The 24,572-nt window shown below is 50.0% G+C and overlaps 1 protein-coding gene across 5 annotated transcripts in view; it reads right to left on the bottom strand.

Moving 5' to 3' along the window:
• ZBTB16 (zinc finger and BTB domain containing 16) overlaps window positions 1-24,572 on the bottom strand; it is a 184,122-nt gene that overhangs the window by 16,334 nt on the left and 143,216 nt on the right. For 3 of the 5 annotated variants that reach the window (XM_074357144.1, XM_074357142.1, XM_074357143.1), the window contains exon 5: window positions 7,611-7,649. The exons of the other annotated variants lie outside the window; for them this stretch is intronic. In XM_074357144.1, coding sequence (XP_074213245.1) covers window positions 7,611-7,649 — 39 coding nt within the window. The remainder of the gene's footprint in view (window positions 1-7,610; window positions 7,650-24,572) is intronic. 5 annotated transcript variants of the gene reach the window in all.

The raw sequence follows: 24,572 nt of genomic DNA, 5'->3' as shown, positions 1-24,572 counted from the left end.
AGAGGAGGGGGACTGGAGAAGTAGAATCCTGGGCAGTGGCAGTCCCTCGGCCTGGGCTCTAGTTGGGAAGCATGGTGCATCTGAAGTCTGGGATGCCAGCTCTACACCGTGGTGATTAAAGTTACGCAGTCACCACCCGGAAAGGAAATGCTATAGGGTTCCTACAGTGGTCCCTCTCCCCTTCCTGGGACGTCCCACAAGGTGCATGGGTTCTCCCTGGCCACCGATCCACTGCCCGAGGCTCAGAGATGAAGAGATGGGGGCTCTGAGGCCCCACATCCACTCTCTCCATCCTTCTGTTTAGAGGTAACAACTGAGAGGATGGAAAAATATTTTAAAAGAAAAAAGGAAAGGGCGGGGGGTGGGGGGGAGAAGTGGATGAGATGCCAGAAAAGCTACTGGTGTATGCAAGTTAAAAATCTACACTAGATTTGAGTTATTAAACAATTTGCTGTAGTTTCTGCCTAGCTGATTGCTCGCATGTATGATGAGTCAGGGCAGACTCTATTACCCTGGGAGATTAAGCAAATAAATGCTAGCTTTTGGAAACACATTAAAATGTGGGACTATGGAAATAAAATTATCTAGAAAATTGTATTAGCAATTCATTAGCTACAGTGAGATGTGCAGCGGGGCCAGGCACCCCCACCCAGCCCCAGCAGCGTTAGCACTCTGTTCCCTCCAACGCCTGAGCCCCTGAGATGCTCTCTGACTCTTCCTCTGATGTGGGGGGACCTCGTGCCTGATGCCGCCGGGGAGACGGAAGGAGACTTCACGGGTTGCAAAAGACCTTCAGAAATCAAATGGTCAGCACAACACGAGGGAGGCAAAAGCAGCACATGGGTCCCGGCTCTGACCCTCACTTGCCTTGTGACCCAGAGCAAGGGTCTGAACTTCTCTGGACCAGAGTTTGCTCATCTTTTGCCAGATTGCTTGCGGCTGTTGGGAGCATCCAGTGAGACACCTGAGTGAAAAAGCTTTTTAACTCTAAAGTGGCTGCAGAGCCAGCGCCAGCCCAGACGATACCTCTGTCTGAATTAGAAAACCATGCCTCTTCCTCTGGGCAGACACAGATCCTCGCCTGGGCACACAGCTCTGGCAAGGACAGAGGGCTGGACTCCAGCCTCCATGTCTCCTCCCGTAGTGAACAACCTGGATACAGATCACGGCCACCCTGCACGATACACAAGCCTAAGTTGTTCTATCGACTTTGGGCTGCTTCTTCCAGGGAGCTGACCCACAAGAAGGCTTCTGGGATGAGTGCCACCATTCAGGACTCAGTGCCAAGAACACCTTCTTTCTCTGAGCCCTCACGATTCCAGCTTCATTATTAAAACCTTCGTTGCACATTCTTCTGACCTTCAGCCGCGCCTGCTAGATGGTAAGCCCTCCAAAGCAGGGGCTGCTTTCTTCATCGTTACGCCTCCAACATAGAGCACAGGGCCTGGCATACAGTAGGCACTCGATAACTGCATGTTGTATTAAAGAATAAATCAGGAGCTGTGGGACAATCCCAAAGGGCAGAGGGGGCCACCGGGCAGGGAAAGTCAAGTACAGAGAGATGGACAGCTAGAGCTGGGGAGAGCCCACACCATAGGCCACCGTTACTGAAGGGTGGTCCACAGAGAGCTAGTCTCTTTGGGGCCTCTCACGTCTGTCTGATGGGTTCAACAGGACTCCCCAGGTTCTGACTCCATGTCTGAGTTCTGTTGCTCTGAAGCGAAGACCTAGCCCACAGATGGACCAGTTGTACCACATCACGCAGTGATACAGAAGACCCCAGTTCTGGCCCAGAGATGCAGCCCTTCCTGGCTCTGTGACCCTGGGCCGGGTAGCTGCTGCCCTCGGCCTCATGTCTGCATCTGGGAATTGCTGAGTATTCATGACTAAGCTGCCCTTTCCAGCACCAACGTCACAGTGCTGTTATGAGGCAACTGACAAATGTTATTGAGTGTGTAAATCCTACCAGTGTATGGTTTTCTATCAATCTGTAAATTTCAGTGTAACCCAGATACACAAATCAGCCATGGCCCAAAGAAATCATTTATCAGGTCAAAGAACAGCACTTCCTCTGCTCTTCTGAAGAATGAATGGGGCTCAGTCTTAGGCTGGACTCCAAGGGCGTCTGTCTGCCTGAAGGGAATCTGAACGAGGAAGAGGGAGTGGGTGTGGCAGGGTTGATGGAGAGAGGTTCTAGGTAATGTGCGCAGGGTCCATGCAAATATCTGGACCCTCATTTGCATCATTTCTATCTGGAGATGGTGACCCGCACCGCACCCACCTCCCACCCCCAAGGGCAGGCAGCACTGCCAAATTTGGCTTGCACGGCATGTACGACTCACAGAGTCCCAATTTAAAACAGGTTTAATTTTAGCCAAAAAAAATGGGAGGAAGCCAAGGCTAGGGTGGAACAGGAGGCAGGAGGGGTGACACAGACCCAGGGTATTTATTTCACCCAGGTGACGACTGGGTCTGAAATGATGAGACACAAAAACCCTCATGTTTACACCTGTGCCATTTCCATACCAATTAGCTCTTTAATAGAAAGGAAAGAGCAGGATCAGAGGGGTACACAGCTGGAGAAGACGTTCAGGTGCTACACCTTCTTGGAGCAAGGCCCTTATTATCCTGAGATATAAGCAGTTTCTTAAATCAAAAGAGCAGAGGGATCTAAATATACTCGGGGTTTTTTTGGTAAGCCAGCCGTGACTGCTACATGTGTGTGCGTGTGTGTGAGTGTGTTCATGCACATGGACCTCAGATGTGCTTCTCACGTCCAGCTCCACCTGACCTCATCCAAGAAAAGCAGAGCTGCTTCTCCCCCTCCCAGCCCTGCAGCTGCTCTCCAGGGGAAGAAAATATCAAATTTAGGGGGCCTGTGAAAACCTCAATTTAAACTGGAATCTCCTCCCACCCTCCACCCCCCTGCTCTGAAGCCCAAATCCTTCAGACGTGTCTCTCTACTTCCTCTGACCCCCAGGATGACTCTTTCCTAAAACACCATCTCCAACCCTGGGTAGCCTTTGTAACCACACACCAAAACTGTCACAGAAACTGCCACCTTTTTCCCTTCCCTGTCTTTCTCCTCCCTCCCCTCAGGTCATTGCTAAAAAAGTGACAGAGCTGCATCATCCATTGTGCAGAAGAAAAAGACAGACGGAGACCAGCAGCCCCGGACTGACTCACAGCAAAGACAGGAAGGTTCTGTCTGCATCTCAAGAGGCTGGAGCGGGGTGTGGGGAGGGGATCAGGACAGCAAGAAGACAGAAAGGAAGCAAAAGCCCCGACCGTGACATCGGCGGGGCGACTCCCCCTGTGCCATCACTTAGGGCTTGGCTCCTTTTCAAGGGATCTATTGAAGAAAGCACAGAGATCCCTCTCTAGCTCTCCTCCTGGGCATAAGTTGAGTATCACTTGGGCTGAGTCCTGAACTCCCAGCTGTCCTCAGAAGACTAGCTAGGTGCACAAGGAAGGCCCAGCCTACCCAGCCCGAAAAGCGTCAGCCCTCTGACCCCCCTGCGAGTGACAGCTGCTGGAGAGTGGGAGACAAGTCCTGCCGTTTCCTTTACTGCCTACACCCTCTTTCCCAGAATGGGTAGAGAAGGCTGAGAAAACATCTTTGGAAGACTTGCCTCAAACCAAATTAGCCACAAGTCTGTGCACTGGTGCTTGTCTCCTACACAGAGTCACCTACTGCTGGTCACCTTTAAACATCTGCTCAGTTACATCTTCCCAAACCAAGCCAGGAGCTAAAAACCTTAGCATCTAGCCTTCTTGTCAATTTCAGCCTCATCAGTTCCAGTCTCCTCATCCAGCCCTCCCCACCCCTCTTCCCTTTCTCTCTTATCTACTTAGAATCTTGGAAGGCACCCTTGTATCAACGTAACCTTCCATTTCCGCCAGAGAAAGGGGGAATATTAGGGTTTCATATCGTTAGTCCAGGGAGCAAAGAGTTCTCAATGAATAACCAAAAGGGGGCGGAGCTGGAGCAGCTGATTCAAATTTGTTTTAAAACTAAGCCATGGATGGGTGATTACTTGTCTCAAAGCACACACCCCTGCATGTGCGTGCGTGTGCACTCGTACACATACACACACACCCCCCGCCCCGCCCTGCTCAGTCTCTTGGGGAATGTGGCCACATCCTCAGGCAGCAGTAGCTAGCAATGCTGGCTCCCAGAAAACTGTGTATTTGTTTAGCAGTGAGCTGCAGACACAAGTGCATTTCATTACTCGGCACCTCCAGCTACAGTAAACAAATTTGTCAGCTCACTAGCTCATTAAGGTGCACCCCGGACACAGGGGATTTATTGAGACCCGCACAATAAAAGTGACATGAATGGATTTACTAATTTTGTCAATCACTCCAACAAACGAGCTGAAGAGGGGGAGAAAGGGGCGAAACTGGGGGAAAGAAAGGAAAGAGGCAAAAAGGAAGGAGAAAGTTGAGTTTGGTTTGCAGGAGAGAATCAGCGGGTTAAAATGGGGCCAGATCTGTGCTTCGCTGCCTGGTTACATGACTGCCTCCCCGTTCCATCTACCCCTGGCTGGGCCACCCTGTCCAGGGCGCACGGGCCCCTGGCAGAAAGATGCCAAGGGCAACTGCAAGCTGTCAAACCAAGTCCCGGATCCCTGGCAGTGCTGCACCAGTGGGAACACGCTCCCAAGTAGCAGCCTCCTCTGCATCAGAAGGGACTAGCTGCCTCTCCTGGAACCTCCAACCCACACTGCAGTCCGTCCCCAGCCCAGCTCCTGGACCCTTCCAGGCATTCCAGAACGAATCCAAACTTCCACCACAAGAGCAAGGAGAGGAAGAAGGAAAGGGAGCCAGTGTGAGTGGAGTTGGGGCGGTGGGGGGGGGGGGGAGTAAATCCGGAGAGGTATGCGGCCCTCTGGTCTGTAACTTTCAAAATGACAGCAGGACTGGGGCAAAGGTCATGGGGTCCAAGGCCTTAAGCACCTCCGCCAGCTGTGGCGGTGCAGCCCGGAGCCCGCAGGACGCCTGCCCGTATAAATCAGCCGCAAGCAGCACCCGCTGGGGGCGAGGACAATGGGCCCCCACGGGGGTGGGAGGCAGGACAATGGGGCCCGGCCAGTGCGCAGGCCCGGAACAAATGCGCCCTGGCACCACAGGGGCCCCCATTTGTGAAACTAATTGGCCCACGATTGAAAAACTGGACCAACTTCAACAGCCCCGAGAGGAGAGGGCGGCCCATAGTCACCTAACCTAGCCCAGCTCTGCAGAGCCAGCCTGGCCCAGCCCTGGGGGTCTGAAATGAGAGCAGCTCTCAGGTGCTGCCAGCTCACGGAAGGAGGGAGATGGGACCTTTGAGATGGGGCTGGCCGTCTGGGGAGGAGGAGGGGCTGGGCAGGTGGGCATCTTGCCTCCTGGAAGGACCAGTGCCCAGCTTCTCCTCCCAAGAGCAGTGAAGGACTGATTTTCTCGGTTTCTCTACGCCGCTTGTTCGGCAGGATAAAGCTCCAAGGAAAGAGGCAGGTACCTGTTTACCCTCTGGGTTCCGGAAACCAAAGGGCTCCCAACTTCCCTCCTTTGGGGGTAGATGGGTACAAATAAACACAGAGCTAAAAAGGGCTCCTTCCTCCGTCCAGCCTCCCTGGCGTGTGTTCAGCTCCACGTCCTCCGCCTGTGGCTGCTGTGGGAGGCCTGCAGCTCTCTGTAAGGCTGCATAAGAGCTGGCCTGTAAGCAGCGAGGGTCCCTCAGCCTCTAACTCATCTGGTCCTAAGGCTTCTGGGAAAGAAGCCCTGAAGTGTGTGATGGGAAGTCAGGCTGGTGTGTGAGAGGTCTGGTCTCCTGTCCTATCCTTTCCTGTGACTTCTCACTCCAGGGTCCCCACTGAAGACACGGAAAGCACTGGAGTCTTCGGCCAGAAGGCCTGTCCTCAAGTCCTGGCTCAGTGGCTAACTTGCTGTGCACTCCCAAGTAGGTAACTGGACCTCTCTGGGCCTCAGTTTTCTCACCAGCAGAATGAAGATGGAAGTAAATGATTTTCAAGGGTTCCCCACACTCTCACGATCCCTAATTCTAGGCCTACTGCAGAGGGGGCTGGAAGGCTGCAAGGTCTTTCTCCCGCTGAGATGCATTTCTTATATTCTCCTCCAAAATCTCACTTAATAGCCTTATTTCAGTTAAAAAGAATCTTGGGTCTTCACTGGGAACCACTGTTTAAGACTCACAAAGGGACAGCCACAGGCGAGGCACAGAAAAGACAGAAGCGTGACTGAGCATTTGCTTTGGCCCATCCAGGTCTCTCCCTCTGAGCCCCCAAGCAGCCCTGAGAGATGGGGGTGTTTTGAAAGATGGGGAAAGCGAGACTCAAAAGAATCTGATGGGTCCATTCTCTCAGGGAGCCACCAGTGACCGGCCAGCACCTCCCAGAACTGACCGTACACCCAGAAGGGCAATTCTTGAGGCGCTGGGTCCGAGAGTGCCTTTCGGCCTCTCTGTGCTGGGCGAGGGCCAGGCTGCTGGGGTGGCAGAGGGGAGCAGGGTCTGTCTCTCCCATGCCCCCCACACCGGGTGACAGAAAAAACAACCGAGAGGGTGGCTCAGAGAACCAGAGCCTCTGAATCCAGTGGTTTCATTTCCTTAGAACGTTGCCCAATACATAGTGGGCACTTGAATTCTGAGCAGTGTGTCGAGAGCTTCCTGGGAGGGCGTCGAGCTTCCACCTGAAGATGAAACCCGATTTCCTGATTTGTACAATAACTCATCACTGGGTCTCTTTCCTCTCTTGTCTTCAGGAGCACAAGACATTTTCAATAGAGTCCACCTCTCCAGTTTCAGGCATCCCCAGTCATCCTGAAGCCCCTAGGGAGGAACCGGGGCCCAGACGAGGGGTCTTTGGGAAAGAAATAACTCAGCTGGGGTCTGATCTAAAGTGTCCTGTAAATCCCCATGGCTCCTAGAGATGGTGAGGTGGAGGCAGGAGGAGACCCACATAGAGAAGGGACGGACAAGGAGAGAGAGAGACAGACCTTTACAAGACAAAGACCCAGAGACAGAATGGGGAGAGGAGGGGAACAGGGGCTGGGGGAGACAGAAATCCAAAACAAAATGAAATTCTGATTGTTTCAGAGCCATTTAAATATCAGCCAAACATTGGGCACTGAAAAAGAAAAATTGCCCCGCACAAACAAACAAAACCAAACCAAAAAAAAAAAAAAAAAAAGAGAGAGAGAGAGAGTGATGTATTCATTTTACTGACATTTTAATGGTTCCTCTCCTCCCCCTCCCCCCAGAAGATGATTACAAATTAAGCAGCATTTAAATGCTTTTTACTGTCAACAATTAAAAGGAGGGCTGTGAGCCTGAGAGTGTGGTAGCCATTCACTCCCACGGTAACCAGGCAGGCCCTCCCGCACTGTACCGCGCACAATGGCCAAACAGGGAGAAGTGCACACACCGTTAATTTTGCAGGATATTCTAAGCAAATTAAAAAAATTAAAAGCTCTTGGCACAAAGATAGACACCACGAGTGAGGGCAGGGCCAGGAGGTCAAGCTCACAGAGTTAAAGTCTTAGCCACGGCAGAGTTTAAGCACAGTCTGATTACACCTTATTCGAGGCAGCGTTGCGTTCGGTGTACATACTGTGTGTTGGCAGGGAGGTACGGGGTGGAGGTAGCCTTCCTGGGGACAGAAGAATAAACAATTAAGAGAGCCCGGGAGCTCTAGGCCAGACCTCAGGCCCCAGGCAGTAGGCAGAAGACACATTAGCTGCCCCAACCTGGGCTTCCCAGCAGGCATCGGTCTGCCCACGGCCACCCCTCCAGCGCCTGAGCCACAGCCCTCTCTGCGGGCCCACACGTAGGGACCAGGTCATCTTAATTTCACTCTGGTTCGAGGAAAGGATTTCATTCCAGGCTGGACCAAAGAACAAATTGAAGCTCTCAGAAGCCAACTCTCTTCTTTCAATACCCACACTGTCACTATCAATTCATGCCCAACCCCTGCCCGCCCAGCCCAAGACCGCCAACACCCACGTCTTCCCAAAAAGCTAACCCTCAGTCCGGGTTGGGTCTCAGTACATTTTATTGCTAGACCTCTGTTTCAGCCAACGCAAGAAGGATTCTCACCATGAACCCGTATCATCACAGGTGCCTCTTAGAGTAACGGGAAGACAAAAAACTCAGCCCCCTGGATAAAGGGGAGAAAAGCAAAGATAAAAAAAAGAAAAGGAGTGTGGGGTGGGGAACATGGGACGCAGCCACCAATTTCCTTTCCAGTCCTTCGGAGAGGAGGATGGAAAGCAAGAGAAGTGAGCTGGTGAGAGTGAGAGGAGGCTGGGTTTAGAAGGAACCGGGTACATTTCTGTCCCGTAAAGTTTAATATGCAGGAGGGGCCGCACAGAAATAAAAGAGACACGTCCCCTTTAAAAGGAAATATAATTTACAGTGTGCAGCCAGGCGGCCCATAGTTTCAATCTCGTTTACTATAGAGAAAACTCTGCTAGCTGTTCTCTATCCCACAAATCCGATTTAATCAGACAAGCCAGCCAGCGTGGCTTGGAGTAAAAACGGATAATTAGTAAACAGAGAGCTACTCCAGTGCTTCATTGGCATTCGAGTTGGGCTACTGTGTCGCATTTAAAATGCAGTCTGATGAAGTTTACAAAATCAAACCATTTGTTACTCCTATTGAAGAGGCTTCAGGCCACTTGCAATTAAATTGGAATTAGTGCTCGGAATGAGACACAGCAAATTCATACTAAAAAGGGATCTGACTTTGAGACATTTGACTTCACTTCAACAGTTTCTGTGTGAGTGTGTGTGGGTGGGGGTTACGAAAGAACTCACTCGCCCCGACTCTGCAGGGCTCCCCAACTCCGTGAGCCTGCCCCCCACAACCTGCCACTTTCTGGGCTGGCTGCGGGGGAGGGGGCAGCGGGGGAGGGGACGGACAGCTGACACTGGGGAGCCAGGCCCTGCATTCACACCAGGAAGATACTGTACTAGGGAAAATGTGTCCACAAAGGACCATATGGCTCCCTTCTGCATTGAGCCTTTGGACAAGGGGGTGGGAGGGGGGCGGGGAAGCTGCCAGAAGGCACACTTCCAGGGGCACCGGCCCCGCCCACTTCAGACAGCAGGCTGGCAGCTTGGGGAGAATGGGGGCACTTTTTCCCCTTTGGCTCAGTTCCTGCGATGCTCCTGCCCCTTCCCTCCCTCCAGGGTCCACGCACAGGGAGGGTTTCCAACACCACGTCCTACTCATCAGCCTACTCCCGGCCAAGCACTGCCCTTCTAGGCAGAAAAGGTGGGGCAAACCATCTTGGCAGGGCTCTTAACCTCGAGGGGGCAAAACCCCCAAGCCATCCAGGGATAGAATTCAGGAAGTTGGTGAACCTGGGAGGGGAAAATATTCCATCTTGATTTCCACCGACCTGTAACTGAAATTCAGCAGTTCCTTCAATGGGGCATGAAAGCAGTGGGATTAGCTGTACCTGTCACTTGGTCGTCCACAGAGAGCTGGACATTTTCACGCCGCATTAGAAGAAGTGTTGCAGTTATCTCGAAACATTTATGCAACCCAGATATTAGACCACTGTTTAACAAAGAATCACACGTATACTGTGTCACAAATGGTTTAAAAATATCTTGCTAGCTGTACTTAAAGTTTCCATCCATAATCTTATGGATTTCACTTTGTGCGTCTAGGGGCATTATTCTGAAGGATTTACAGGTTTCACCAGATTTCCCAAAGGGCGCACGGCACAAAATGTTCAGAATTCCTGGTCTTGGGGCTTGGCGTAGGAATGAGGAGGAGTCATCATTCAATGGGGGCAGAGTTTCAGTTTGGGAAGATGAAAAAGTTCTGTGGATGGATGGTGGCAACAGCTGCACCACAATGTGACTGTACTTAAGGCCACTGAACTGTACTCTTACAAATGGTTAAAATGGTAACTTCTATGTTGTATGTATTTTACCAAAAAAAAAAAAAAAAGAATCCTTAGTCTCAACTGCTCCAAAGTTACTTGTGCTTCTACAATCCCTCTGCTGCCCGGAAGTATCTAGACTTACATCCAGTTTCATTCTTTCTAAACTTTTCCATCTGCAGCTTAGACCAGAGCTGCACACTCAGGCTCCCAGGAAGCAGGGAACCATCCTGAATGGGTCCTGAGAAAGGACACAGCAGGAGGTCCAGGCTCTCTGCTCAGTTCTGTGGTTGCCAAACAGCCTTGGGTGAGTCACTTCAAATTCAAGTTTACCGTCTCCCTCTCCCCATCAGAACGAAAGCTGCTTGAGACCAGGGACCTCATTTCTCTAATACATAGCTGACAGGTTCTTGGACCTGACAGGTGTCTGATGAATATTTACCGGATGGAGGGAAGGACGGATGGGCGGATGAAGGATTAAACAAATGAATTTTCTCTCTCTGGCCCTCAATCTCATCTGTGACATAAAGAGGGTAGGCTCTGTGATCCTTTAAAGCTCCTGCAGTCCCCGCGGGGCTCCATCTGCTCACCAGGCTCCCCACCTACCGCCCACACCCTTCCCTCCAGCGTGGAGCCCCCAGAAGCCGACAGTGAGTGGTGCGCGCAGACCTCAGGCCCTGCCACACTGAGAGGAAACAGGCTGGAGATGATGGTGAGAGACGGAGGACAGTGAATTTACAGACTTGCTGAACAGACAAGCAACAAGACGGAGGCCTGAGAAGGGGCTTTTCTGTGGTTATCAAGCGGCATGCAATGGCTTTTAAAGCCCAGAAGGAGGAGATTGTCCTTTTTGCTATTCAGGGAGGGTGGGAGAGGAATTTGTGGTCAAGAACAAAAACCAAAATGGTCCACCAGCTTTTCCCACTTCCCTGAAATCTGACCTACCCTCCTTCCAAGCTGGCTGCAATCCTGACTTTCTAAATCTATCCCAGGGAAGGAAGATGGGGTATCTGGCAGACTCAAGCCTGGGCCTCAAGCCCACATTAGGTGGTGGGCATGCTCCTCCGACAATGGATGGGCAACCCGGTCCTCCCCCACCCACATGCACGCGCACACACATACACCCCTTGACGCCCAAGGAAGGTCTGCAGAGAAACCCCAGCTTCAGATTCTAACAAGGAAAGGCAAAGCACAATGTCCCTTATGCGTGGTTTGGGGTTCTGCTTTCTCCCGGATGGGTTCTTTCTCCCGGGTACCTCCCCTTTCAAGTCCTCCTCTGGAGTTTCTGGGCCACTCCCTGCCAGGACTGGAGTTGAGGTTGGCTCCAGAGCAGGTGGGAAAGCTGATGGCTGACTTCCCCAGGCCACAGCCAGGTGTCCGGCACCCCAGTCTCAAAGAGCCAGAGAAGACACCTCTATTCTATCCGACACAGTCAAGCACCACTTGATTGCCAAATCTTCCCATCCTTCGTCTTTCCAATTATCTCCATCCCCCTCTTTGGGTGGCAGTCCTTTATTTCCCTTGGGAGACAACACTGAAGTGTCACTTTTAGCACCATTCGCTCATTCCCTTGTGCACTCATGCACCTGGCGTTTTTTGAGTTCCAGTTTTGCACAGGCATCAAATACCAAGGCCTCGATGCTGAGAAGGCAACTTCTTGCCCTTAAGAAGCTCACTGTCTTAAGAAGTAAAGCACAAGATGCCTGGACTTTGAGGTCAGACAGATCCTGGGTTCAAATCCTGGCTGTGCCATTTATTTACTAGATAGAGAATCATATGCAAATTTCCTAGTATCTCTGGGTCTTGGTTTCTTCATCTTTATTAGAGTTGTAACACCCACAATACAAGGTCACTGGGAGGATCAGAGAAAAGATATGAAAGTGTCTACCACAGCGCCAGATGGTAGGGAATCAAGAAATGGGAGCTGTTTAGAACAGTGATCCAGGAGCCTGGCTGAGGGCTATGTGGAGACAGGGATATAAAGTGCACTGTGGTGTTTTAACTTAGGTACCCGGAACCGAACAGGACCGCTCCAGGAGATGCTCGCAGAGAACACTCCAGGCCTCTCATCATAAGAGCTGTTCCTCTAAGGCATTAAATTGAAACCTCCTTCCTATCCTCCAAGTTCTCCCATCCAGTGACTCTCACCAGAACTAGTCTCTAGTCCCCAACCACTCCCAGAACGTCCTTCCTCTCCTTACCTCTTTCCCCACCAGTCCAGACTTGAAGGCCCATGGTTCAACTATCAGCCGCCTCCCAGCCGATTCCCGAATGCCCGTGCCCACTTCCCTTCCACTGTCCCCACCCTACCAAACGCTAATCTTGGATCAGTCTAACTCATCGCCTTCTCCACTCCTGGAGCTGCCTACACATACTGCCTCTGCTTCCCAAGTGCTCGCTGACTCCTTAACCCGCCATGATCTCATTCTCGCCTCCATCATTCTATGAAGACCAAAACTCTGACTCCTTAACCCGCCATGATCTCATTCTCGCCTCCATCATTCTATGAAGACCAAAACTGTTTGCCTGTGATAACCAGTGACCCCCGTTATCACCAAATCCAACATTTTCCCAGTCTTCCTCTTGGCAGGAATTGATGACTACTTTTTCCTTCCCATGACTCCGCCCTCTCTTGGTCCCGGACCCTCCATGTCTCCCAGCAACTCCTTTTTAACCTCCATGACGGGGTGTGACTGTTCTGGAGGGCATAGTATGTTGGCGTTCCTCTGGATTCTGTTCTAATCTCCCTCTCTTGTTAGACACTCTTGTTTCGTAAACTCACCCACTTCCAGGGCTTCAAGGATCATTTATAGGCTGATGACTTCAAAATACACATGCCCAGTAAGCCTCTCTCTTCCGAATTCCAGATAGAACTGTATCCAAATGCCTCCCCACTGGATACCACACCTGCCTCACCACTGTAAAACCCAAACTGTGCATTATGCTGACGACAACAGCAAAGCTTTGCTTCTCCTTCAGTCAAGAGCCCCCTGTCACCCACTGGACCCCACGCAGGGAAAGGGGCCATCACCCTTGATTCCATTCTCTCTCACTTCTCACAGCAGATCAGTTATCAAATCTCTTCAGCCTCCTAAATATCTCAGAATGTTTTCCATTTCTCATCCATCCCCACTGCAACTACCCTGGTTCAAGCTGCCATAATTTCCTGCCTGGATCATGGCAATACTGTCCTAACTAGTCTCCCAGCGTTCAGCTGAAACCCCTCCAATCTGTTCACAACCGTGTAGTCAAAGTCATTTTTCTAAAACATGATTTGGTGTCAGTCTCCTGGTTAAGACCTCATCATGGCCCCCCAATGTGCTCAGGAAAAAGGCAGAGCTACTTAAGGGGTGTTCAGGAGCCTTTCACATTTTTTAAGCACTTTTTATTGAGTTATAGTCAGTTTACAATGTTGTGTCAAATTCCAGTGTAGAGCACAATTTTTCAGCCATACATGAACATACATATATTCAATGTCATATTTTTTTCGCTGTGAGCTACCATAAGATCTTGTGTATATTTCCCTGTGCTATACAGTATAATCTTGTTTATCTATTCTACATTTTGAAATCCTAGTCTGTCCCTTCCCACCCCCCAACCCCCTTGGCAACCACAAGTTTGTATTCTATGTCTATGAGTCTGTCTCTCTTTTGTATTTATGTTTTTTGGTTTTTTTGTTTTTTTTAGATTCCACATATGAGCGATCTCATATGGTATTTTTCTTTCTCTTTCTGGCTTACTTCACTTAGAATGACATTCTCCAGGAACATCCATGTTGCTGCAAATGGTGTTGTCTGTTTTTATGGCTAAATAGTATTCCATTGTATAAATATACCACCTCTTCTTTATCCAGTCATCTGTTGATGGACACTTAGGCTGCTTCCATGTCTTGGCTATTGTAAATAGTGCTGCTATAAACACTGGGTGCAGGTATCATTCTGAAGTAGCAGGAGCCTTGCACACTGAATGCCCATCCACCTCTCCCATCTCAGGTCTCGGCCCTCTTCCCTAACCTGCTTTCAGTTCCGTGAATCTGCCTTATTGTCGCCCAGCTCTGGGCATTGATCCACATGGACCTAAACCTCGCATTCGCCCCTTTCTCCCCAACTACCCCATCTTCTTTACTTAATAATATCTTCTCATCTTTCAGATGACACCACCTCCAAAGGCCTCCCAACCCCCACCCAAGATTGACGCCTCTGTGTGCTCTTACAAAACCTCACGCCTCCCTATGACAACATTTCTTCTGTACATGACTTGCTTGCTTACTTATCTGTCCCCCTGTAAGACATGAGCCCCAGGAGGACAGGAATTCTGTCTTGCCACCTCTGTGTTCCCAGGGCCTAATATACTACTAGGTACATAATGGGTGTTTGATAAGTATTTACTGAATGGACAGATAAAGAAATGAGCACATCAAATTGTAATCTATTAATACCTCTGTGGGTTTGGGTCACTCACTGTCCTGGACAAGATGTGATTTCTGAAGCCAAAGTTCTTAATATTTGGCTCTTACCAATTTCAAGTAAACATACCTCCTTACCCTCTCCAGCCACCCCACCCCTACCCCACTAGCCTGGATTCTCTGTAGATTTCTGGTCCTGTATGTTCCTGTATCTTGAACATATATGACTGTTGCGTGTGCACTCTTATCTGTGTCCTTTAGAACCCAGGCCTGGGCTCTCCTGGGCTTGGCTTCTCCTCCCAGCCTGGAAGTACTCATCCACATGGCACCCAGTGCAGAACTAACTAGACGTCTCTTCAAGATGGAGAGTGGTTCGCATGGAATAGGTCTAGATCTTTGAATGAAAGGGTTGGAGAATCAAGTTACCAGATATTACTCCCCGGTCGAAGCTGTGAGCTGGCAGCCAAAAAGCACCTACACTTCAGAATGTGAAGTCAAAACTAGCAACTCTTCCTGGCCGCCGGCAGAACATGGACCCAAGGCTACAGATGGGCCTGGCATCCACTTCCGACCCCTTCCTCCTCTAAGACTAGTGCCCTCTACACCCAGACAACGAGCTCCCCCAAACCACGTTTCTGACGGGCTCTCATCCCTTTCAGGTGGTGATCATGAGTACTACACTATTCTGAGATTCGACTTCTAGGAAGAAGGAAAACCCCTAAAATGGAGCTACTAACAGAAATGCCAAAAGCCGTGTCACTAACACGCACATAAATTGTGGCCTCCAATACCATCCTGCTAGGAAAATCAAGATTGATTTTTCTTAAAGAGTTGAAAAAGGCTTTTGTCAGACTTGAGTCCAGGGTTGCTCTCTGACCTGGCCGAGGACCTGGGTTCTTGTAGTTCTAGGAGTGACCTATTTGTGGTGAGTGTAGTACCAGGTGTCCTTGTAAGCAAGTGTGACAATATAGGTGGCCCCCAGGATATACAAGGTTCCAGGCAAAGGGGCCCTGGCCCTGCCCACATCCATTCAGGTCCCTTCCTTTTTCTAGACACCTTCCGTACCCTCCACCTTTCAGAACCCTTCGAAATGAAAAAGCAGTGTTGACTTAACCATCTTTCTGCCTCTTTCCTAATTTTTTTGGGAGGTGTCAGGAAGCTATGATTTTTTCAGGCTAGTGTAAGAATCAGAAAATACTGATGACACTTCTGTTCATTCAGGGTTAGAGTAATTGCGGGTTTGGAGGATCTGGGCAAAGATCATTGAAAGGAGCGAGGAATTGTCCAAATGTTCCACTTTGAGCCCAGAAGGAAGCACTGTGGAGTTTTTGAAGCCTCTGGGATTAGTGGCAAAGGCCAGTGAGTGACACCCTATCCTTCCGAAGATGTTGACATCGAGAATGGCTTCCCACCAACGCTCACACAGGACGGTCTTGTTTTCCATGAGTGTTTTCCATGCAAGGAATGTCAGCTACAAGCCCGAATGGACATCTTGTGGTCACACCCACTTCTTTTCATAGCATGAGTCTCCTCTTGGTGCTTACCAATTCCTTATTCCTCCTTGGCACCTCCATTCTCCAAACGCTCCCTGGACCATACATCCCACCTCTTTCCCTCCTCTTTCCTTCCTCCTCTTCATGTCAATTATTCTTCTGAAACAATGGCCTATAATACCAACACAGTCTGAGAAGGGCCTCTTCATCTGAAGGGCCTGGGGGACAAAGCCCTCAGGAGATGGCCATGAGGACTACACAAGACCTCAGATGTGGATGGGAGAGGACAGCCCCCCTGCCCCGCCACCAGTCGTGCAACTCTGACCCTCAGGCAGCTTGTGAGCTTTGGGGCTTCTGAAATGCAGTGAGGGTGGTGGACCGCCAGGACGGCCTGAGAAGAGGGTGATGGACACTCGTACAGTCCCTGCAACATCTTCTAAACTCAGCTGCATCCAGCTCCAAGGTGTCTTTTCCTATTTCCACTGTCCTTTTTAAATGAAGTGCTTAATTTTAGATAGAGCAACTTCTTTCATCTCAGAACAGGCAGGATCTGGCTTGATTCCCGCAAAGAAGTTCATTCTCTGAAGTTCATTCTCCCAACGATACAATTTACTCAGGGCTGGATGGGCAGTCGTGTCCCGTTGGCACAGAAAGGCTGCCTCTGAATGCGAGAACAGAGTCTTCATATTAATTAACATCTTCATAGAAAGAAAACTCTCCAGGGAGTATCTGTTTGATTATTCGTATTTACTCAGTGATTCTGCTGCGTGGCTGTTCCCTCCCCTCATTTCTAAGGAGCCTAAATGGATTCTGTAAAAGGAAAGGAAACAGCGCAGCCTTTGGATGAAGACTCTAGGGCAAGAAAGGCGAGAGGGTTGATTCTTCTGCTGAATGTGGGCCTCTCTGCTATAAAAGCTGCTACCAAGCGTCGTGATGCTTACATGTATATATCCTGTGTTGCCGGGATGCTTGCAAGTCGTCAGCGTGGGAAACAGGAAGACATCTACCTGGAAAACGTTTATGACAGGAAGTCCAGCGCCACCCGGAACCTTCTAAGTGACCACTCTAGTGGGTGGTGTGCCTGCCCCATCTCATTCCGTCCTCATACCTGCCCCCGGATGGGAACCACATGAGGAATGCCGAGATATCGATTGACTGATTGACTGTGTACTCATTAACTATTAGTTTAAGTAATTAATGGGTGGCTACCATGAGCCAATAGTGAAAAGTAAGAATGCTGCTACAACTTTCCTCCTGTTTGCATTTATTAGGCACCTTGTCGGAACCAGCTGCTGGGCTGTACGGGGCTTGGGGACACACTGATGAATCAGACAGATCCAGTCCCTGCCCTCGGAGAGCTTCCTGTCTACTGAATGAGATGAACTTACAGAAGTCTCAAGGCTGGAGCGTAAAGTGGAGAACAGCCCCTCACAACGTGAACTCACACCCCCTTCTTTAACAGGCTATAAAATGACATACTTGCACACACACTCTCCACCCTGGTCCAACACCCACAGTGAGATGTGCATGTCTGCTCTCCAGGGCCGGGGCCTGGGATGTGTCACTGTGAACAGCAGGCGAGCAGTGGCTCCAGTGCCCTTGTACTGGAAGCCTGCTTCTGCCTGAGCTCATTTATTCCGAGGACCATCTGGGCACAGAGAACAATGTGCTCTCCTATCTGAGTGACCGGCCGTATTAGTCATACCCTCTTAACTCGACCCCTCTGTCCCCTAATCTTCACAATTTCCTTCAGTCCCTTTGACGGAGGCCGAGGACTGGCTCTCTTTTCTCACCTCATCCTAGGCTGGAGAGGTTCGTCTGGGACAAAGAGCTCAGCCCTCATGCCTGTGGGTCCAGCAGTCAAATGGGGACAGGCTGCCCGAAAAGCCTCCCCCGGCCCCAGCTCTTCTGGCCCCAATGTCTTGTTTGGACATGGGGATAAACTCCCCTGACAAGGCTTGCCCCAGGCTTCCCAGGGCTTCCTGGCCCCAAGCCAGATGGACCTGAGAATTAGCTCAAGGCAACTCACGTCTTAAAAACTCCCCTTGATCCAGCCCCACTCCCTTCCGATAACCCCACACACTCACCAGCACTTCGGCGTGTGGCGCGTATGCACCGTCCCATTCTCATCCACATCTGCCTTAAACTGTCCTCCAGCTGTTCAACCTAGGGAGCATCATAGCTATTTTTTCTTGAAGCTAGAGCTCCTCCAGAGCAGGGAATAAAAACAGTCTTCTACTTTTATCTCCCTCACGGACTAGCAATAGCTAGATCCAGCATCCCAACTCGATTTTGCAATAAGAATGAAAGACACTCCTTCTTGGTGGGGATGGTGTAGCTCAGTGGGAAGGTGCATGCTTAGCATGCACGAGGTCCTGGGTTCAATCCCTAGTACCTCCATTGAAAAATCAATTAACTAAAAAGAGAGAATGAATGACCCCCAACACAGAAACTCTGAATTTTCTGGCTGAAATAAAGAGTTTAAAATGCTGCTTCTATATATACAATGGAATACTACGCAGCCATAAAAAGGAATGAAATAATGCCATTTGCAGCAACATGGATGGCCCTGGAGATTGTCATTCTAAGTGAAGTAAGTCAGATAAAGAAAGACAAACACCATATGATATCACTTCTTTGTGAAATATATATATAAAAAAAGGACACAAATGAACTTATATGAAAAAACAGAAACAGACTCATAGACATAGAGAACAAACTTATGGTTACTGGGGGCAAAGAGGGTAGCAAGGGACAAATTGGGAATTCGAAAATTGCACCTCTTGGGGAGTGATAGCTATCTTGATTGTGGTGGTGGTTCCATGGGTGTATACATCTATCAGAATTCATCAAATTGTGCCTCTGAAATATGTGTAGTTTACTGTACAGGAACCATACCACAAAAAGGTGTTAAAAAAATGCTGCCTCATCCGAACCCCACAGAGCTTTACCCAAGGGCCTGGGTTCCTATGGGATGGGAAGCAGCCAGCACCTGCTCAGACCCCTAATCCAACATCATATGCCTGCTCAGGAAATTCCTTTTGAGAATTTCACTCGGCTGCTACAAGACGCTGTTTATGTTTGTGACCTGTGGGTTTCGTTGTGGTGGTTTTGCTGTGTTTTGTTTTTAGTACTTAACTAGAGAGAGCAAATGAAAAAGAGAATTCTGATCCATGGGTACGTGCAGATCTTCAAGCCTCCTTCCCCAGCCTGGTTTCCACCACAAGCACCCCCTGTCCTCCCCACCATTCAGATGAGGTGGATCTCAGTGCATCTGCCACTCTGCCCCAGCTCCACCACACACACACACACACACACACACACACACACACACACCCATGGCTTTCACGTTCTGTCTCGCCTCGTGCCAAAGGCAGAATTGATGGTGATATGCGAAGGAGACAGGGAAAAAAAACTCAAGCGGACGATTAGCTGGGTTAGGTTTATGGCAACAGGCAGCCAACTCATTCATTTCATGTTTTGCAGAATATAAAAGCGCTGAAACATTTTAATTTTAAATTCTTATCATTGGATTTACTGCTTTTCTCTCGCAATGATTTGTGTTGCTTTTTAATTTTTACAGTCTCTACAGAAGCCAGATGCTACCGCCTAAGGACAAAATAATAAAAACCTACTGCAGTCATGAGTTACCGAACAAAAAGGAAACAAGCGGTTGACAGAAGTTAATATCTCAATTTAACAGTGCTGCTTTGCTAATGATCCTTTGATATGTGTTTATTTAGAAAGGTCTGATCTTGACCTTGAAGGCAAACTCAACCGCAAAGTCTTTATGACAAAAGAAAAAGACTTTATTTATAGATTGGCTTTATGTCAATCACTCTGGCAGCTGGTCCCGAAGTGCCCAGCCACCGGAGGAGGGCGTGGAGAGAGAGTGGGCCACGCGTCCCCAGTGAAGTGGCCCTTCAGGGGTCAGTGTGGGAGAGGGAAGTGGAAGATGGGGCTTTAGGGAAGGTTAAACCCCAGTGGGGCCCTGTTCGCAGCTTCCTCTGCAAGAAAGAGGCGTGCTTGTGTTCCCTCCAGAATACAAGACACAATCAAGCATCGTAAACCTCAGAAAAGAGACACGCATACAAAGACGTGGGGTGTGGGGTCAGGGACCTGCAGGGAGAACTCCCTCCGACGAGAGTTCCAGGAAGGGCTGAGCAGCAGGGCAGAGCCTTGCCTGGGAGCCTTGCCGGAGCTGTGGGGAGGGCTGACCTCCAGTCCTGGGAGCAGGAGGTGAGACCCGTAACCCCCGCACGCCCCAGGTGCTCTGAGCTGCTTCCTTCAGTCTGTCAGCCTCTCCTCTCCCACCCCAGGCCAGGGCACTGGTCAGAGGAGACCCTGGGGGTCCGAGGTTGCCAGGAGAGAGCCCTCTGCACCGAAGGCCCGTGCTCCTTTCTGTGGTGCCTGAGGCTGATGGGGGCCGAGGCCCTTCTCAGCCAAACAGGGCCTCGGCCCCCAGTGTTCAGCTCAGGATGCTCCCTCCCCACCTCCGTTCCCCCTCCATCTGTCCCAGGGAACTCCCCTCTCCTAGTCTCAGTGACCCTGAGAAGCCAATAACCACACCTGTAGCCTGGGCTTCTCCTCTGAACACAAAATCCATAAATCCAAGTGCCCCCAGAATGTCCCACAGGCACCCAATGCTTCAAGTGTCTAAATCTGAGACCCACATCTTCAGCTCCCAATCCTACCCCGCTTCCTGGATCTCTGCCTCAGCTGTCAGCAGTAACACCTAGTCATCCAGGCTAGAGGCCTGGGTGTCATCCCGGAGCCCTCTTCCCCATCCCCATCCCAATCGGGCTGATGTTTTAGTACCTCGGCACTTCCCCTGCGTGTCCCTTCCTTCTCATTCCCGAAGGACACTGTCTTGTCCAAGCCACCAGTATCCCCACCGGGATTCCTGCAGGAGGCTCTTAAACACAGCTCATCTCGTCCAGAGCTGCTCCTCAACATGCACAAGTACCAAAGTGGCCCTTCGGAAATGGATCTGATCTCCCAACTTCCTTTTAAAGAATTGCCAGGACTCTCTGTCACTGATGGAGAAAAGTCTAGACTCCTGAAGATGGTCTAACAAGACCTCGGTGGTCTAGACCCACCTACCCCTCCAATCTCATCTGTCACATCTGTCTCAGACGTGATGCTCCGGCCACACCACCACCACCATTTCCAAACACGCTCGGTTCTGCTTCTTCTGTCTGGCTCTCCCTTCATCTCGGCTCCTTTCAATCTTCTGATGTCTTCTTCTCCAGGAAGCCTTGTGTGTTCCCTGGGTATCCACTGTGTGCCCTTCCTCTGGGCACCCACTGTGCCCTGTGTCCAGACATCTCCATCACTGCACTCAGCACTGTCCGTTACGATTACCTGCTACGCATCTGTCTTCCCAGCTCTGAGTTCCCTCAATCAAGACACCAGGGGCTATTCGTCTTGGCATCCCTGGCATTTAGCACCCTATGTGCACACAACAAGTGCTGAGTGAATGGTGAGCTGTTTTGCTTTGGAAAAATACTAGGAGTTGCGGGGAGGGAGTTAACCGAGTGACACGCCAGCCCAGTGAGAGTCTGGATTCCGCGCAGGGAAGCCTCACACCCTTCCCTCGCTCGCCCTTCATAAGCCGAGAGAACGTGTGTGCTATGGGGGGCCTCAGTGTACATGTTTTTAGGCTGATAGCACCCAGTTTTGTCAGGTTTCTCTGGGGCCCAAACAGGTTTTTCCAGACCAGCTGGGTGGGGAAAGTTCACTCCCTGCCAAAGTTCATCGGTCTCCAAACGTGGGGCTGGACCGAGACGTTTGCCTCCCTGTCCTTGTCACCCAGCCTCCTTCTGACCAAAGGTAACAGCCAAAGGTAACCTTGTCGACTCCAACAGCAATTCATCAGCCTGGGGCGGGTGGGACAAGGCAGGGAAGGTGGGGACAAGAGGAAGGCAGGCCCACCAGCCAGCCCAGGCAAAAGGCCAGTGGAGGCAAGCCTCCAATCCTGGCAACAGATGTCCCAGCCCACCCCTCGGCTCCTCCAGGAGGTAATCGGCACCCAGATCAAGGGCTTTTTTGCGTTTCTCCCCACCCACCCAACAAACCAAAGCTGCAGCCTTTACAGGTGTAGTGTGTACATGGGAAAGAGGGGTGGGGAGACAGCTTCCCAGCTCAGCAGCCCCACAAAAAGGTCCACTCAGGGCCGCAGGGTCCGTTTCTACCGGAGATTAAGTGGGAAAGGTGGTAACAGATGGAAACCACAGCCTTCTCTCGGCCTTCCATCATGGCGCTCCCACACCCCTACCCTGGGTGTGCTGTTCAAGACCCTTCTTGTTCTGGGCTAGCACCGTGGGCAGGGTACTGGACCCCAGCTCCAGCCCCCTGCCTCTGACTTCCCAGATGGGAGTAGCCAACCTTTCTTCAATCATATTCACAGATGATGCTTCAATTTTATGGCCAATATCTATTACTTTTAAGATCTGTAATCACAAAATCATTCAAGTTCAACTTTTCAATAAAAATGACAAAAAACCTTCAAAAGCTAAAGGTACATATATGCCCCCTAGAGAGGCAGATTCCTCAGTCTCTCTCGGGAACATCTTTTCAGCTCAGGAAATTCTCACCAGCGTCTAACCTAAGCTTCCTTTCCTTATTTATTTATTTTTTTAAGGCTCATTGTCTTTGTGGTAGGGTGAAGATAAAAGACATTCTTTTATCTCCTTTGTACCTCCTTCTCTATGTGTCTGTTCTTTCCCCCAGCACACCGGGTCTAGGTGAACCCAGTATCCTCCATGAGAGAGTTTGGAAGAAGCTGCCATGTTTTTTCTCTTCCCTTTCTTGGTAAAAGGCAGTTCTGACAGGGCAGAGTTCTTGGTCATCCCAGGCTGGCAGGCCAGGTGACCCTTCTCCATCCTCCCCCAGGATGAGGAGCCGAAGCCTTGTCCTCTACAAGAGGAGACAGTGGAACAACCAAATTTCAGGACCACTCAAGGAGCAAGACGGTAACTTTAAAACAAGTCCTTTTACTGCAGGCAGCCAGCTTGGACCCAGACTGAGTTATGAGTCCTTTGTGTTGAACAACTACTAGTTATCAGGTAAGTCATAAAGGATCATTCATAAAATTAGATTCACCACTTGTTTTTATAGCACTCATTAAAGGACATAAAAGACAGTTCTTTTTAGCATTTGGGTGCTGAATTATAAATTCAATTAACTGGACACAGTTCACTTCATAGATCCAGATTTTCTTATATCAAAGAGGCAACTCCCAACCATGAACAGAAAAAAAAGAGGACACACTCTACTCTTCCCCCGGCGTTCCAGGTCCCCCGTGCCAACTGAGCAGTCTCTCTGGAGCCATCCTCGCTCACTTCTGCTTTTTTTCCCCTTTGCACGTGCCTTTTTCTGGGCCCTGGGAAAGGAAGTGGATTTTGAAATCACGGCGGGGGGGGGGGAAACTTTCAATTTTCAGGCAAGATACAGAGCCTGTCTTCAGCCTCAGTTTACTCCGGCAGTAATAAGAGCCACAGGGCTGTGGTAAGAGTGAAACTACAGAATAAACAGTACCCCCAAGCTGAGTCTCTGGCACCTGGTCAGCACGCAGCAAAAGGAAGTTAGTTATCGACGTCATTTTCCTAAAACAAATTCATTTCAACCCCACCTCCCCACTACCTCTTCCCCCAGTCATTTAATCAGCATTTATAGAAGAGCTAATGGGTACCAGCCCTGACTTAGGGCTGGGGATGGAGAGATGATGAAGGCATGGCACCTTATTATGGGAGCCCAGAGATGAGACTCAGTGATGTCCTCGTTAACATATTCCTCCTCTAAATTCCTCTCCACGCACCACCCCAGCTGGCATCTGATTACACAGTGACCTTTTGCTGGTCTCTGGTTGATTTATATATGTCTATACATAGTGTCTCCCAGCAAATTTATATTAGCATAGAGGGGAAACACAACAACGTGCGCACCGGCAGCAGACAACTCTGGGTTCCAGCCCAGCTCTGAGATCTCAAGAGACAGAGTGGTCACACAGCTTAAGGGTGAACTCTGTAGTCAATCACTGTGGCTCAAATCCAGCTTGGCCCCTTCCTACTGCTGTGTGACCTCAGGCAAGTTACCCAACTCCTCTGTGCCTATTTCCAACTCACTAAAACCAGGATAAGAACAGTACCTACTTCACAGGGATTTGATGGAGACCCAAGGAGATCATGTGTTTAAAATGTTGAGGACTACAGAGCACAAAGCACATGTTCAGTAAGTTTTAGCTATGATGGTTATCAGGTGTGCACCCCAGGGAAAGCTGCTCATGTCTTCCTCATCCGGAAACAATGTTCACCTGGAAAAGCTGATATAAGGACTAAATAAAATGATCAAAGTTCAACATTAGCACAGGGTACAACGCTCAGTAAATTCTGTAAGAATCCAATAAATGCTGATTTCTCCTCTCCTGAGCAAGAACCAGATCTTACACAATTTTAGTATCCCCTTCGCAGTGGTGCCCCATCAGCCCAAATTAGCATTCACTAATTTAACCTGAATAGGGATGAAGGGAATAGAAAGGAATTGGGATTTCTAAAGCAATTCCTTAGAAGCCAATTCTTTGTACCGCATATTTGAGAGTGGAGGGTGGGGAGGACAAATCAGGACGATGGGGAGCATGAGTTTTCCCAGCAACAACTAACTCTAGGCAAGTCATTTCTCTGCCTGGGCCTCCACCGTTGTTTGATGAGCCGAGAGGCACGGGCAGGGTGTCCCAGCAAGGTCCCCCTTCGCTGATGTCCTGAGACATCACCAGCCAAGGT

The sequence above is a fragment of the Camelus bactrianus genome, chromosome 33 (assembly GCF_048773025.1).
Source record: "Camelus bactrianus isolate YW-2024 breed Bactrian camel chromosome 33, ASM4877302v1, whole genome shotgun sequence".
Taxonomy (NCBI): Eukaryota; Metazoa; Chordata; class Mammalia; order Artiodactyla; family Camelidae; genus Camelus; species Camelus bactrianus.
This window is presented reverse-complemented; position numbering and strand designations above follow the sequence as displayed.